At 43.6% G+C, this 959-nt stretch overlaps 1 protein-coding gene across 1 annotated transcript in view; it reads left to right on the forward strand.

The window, feature by feature from the left end:
- The first annotated feature begins 502 nt into the window (after positions 1 to 502).
- The window catches only part of LOC112680307 (NPC intracellular cholesterol transporter 1), a 37199-nt gene continuing 36742 nt past the window's right edge, over positions 503 to 959 (forward strand). The window contains exon 1 of the mRNA XM_025550359.1: positions 503 to 812. Coding sequence (XP_025406144.1) covers positions 753 to 812 — 60 coding nt within the window. The 5' untranslated portion in view covers positions 503 to 752. The remainder of the gene's footprint in view (positions 813 to 959) is intronic.

Consider the following 959-nt stretch of genomic DNA (forward strand, 5'->3'; position numbering starts at 1 on the left):
GACACAAATAGATAGGTTTAGACCCCCAGAAAAGCTTTCCTCCACCACAAATCAAATTCGATTCTCCGGCATTAAGCATAATTTATACATAGAGAGAGTGATCTCGAACAAAATTGACGATGATGTTGTTAATGTATTTGCTAACGACTTTTATTTTAAAATAAAACTTCGATTATAAAATATAATGGACCGGACACTCCACAAAAAAAAAAGGTTGTCCACTTACGCCTATGGTTCGCATATAGTTTGTTTTTTACAATATGTGCGTGAAAAAAACGTGCACCAGTCGTTATGATGGTATTAACTCAAGGACGCGAGTACCGTACAGCGGGGAGTGTTTTAATGATAATTCAATAATTGTTTTTTTTTATTCGCCGACTATAGTAATTGTAAGATTGCGTGATTACGACGATTGCGCTGCGCTGCAACCGCATGCATCTTTGCGATAATCATTTGCCGGTACACCTGTCGTTAGATAGCGGCACTTGTCGCGCAAAGAACACACGCACGCGTCACCATGGTTCGTATCTCCACCGAGGACCGGTTCGGACCGTCGTCGTTGTTGTCTCCCCAAACACTGCGGTTCGTGCGTAGTACAATAATCTTCGCGTTCATTGTGCCGGTCGCCTCCGCTCGGCACTCTTCTTCTTTCCCGCGTGTACGTCTGTCTCTTCGGTCGTCGTTTCATCGTTGTCAGAAATACAGCACAATATTATTAATTAAATTCCACGGGCACTGCGTGCGATAATAACATGTCGACAATAGCTGTCGTTTTGTTCGCGCTCCTGTACCTACGACCGCCCCCTACTCAGGTAAGTACCCGACCACAGTCCCGATAACGAATTGTTATTATTTTTGTATCATGTTATGTTGTTATCTTTACGCAGTCGCAACCGTTCGCCGGACGGTGAATGTTGAAAACCGTTTATGTGTGTTATGTGTTACGCGACGAGAAGGTG

The sequence above is a fragment of the Sipha flava genome, unplaced genomic scaffold (assembly GCF_003268045.1).
Source record: "Sipha flava isolate LNK unplaced genomic scaffold, YSA_version1 176_pilon_pilon, whole genome shotgun sequence".
Lineage (NCBI taxonomy): Eukaryota > Metazoa > Arthropoda > Insecta > Hemiptera > Aphididae > Sipha > Sipha flava.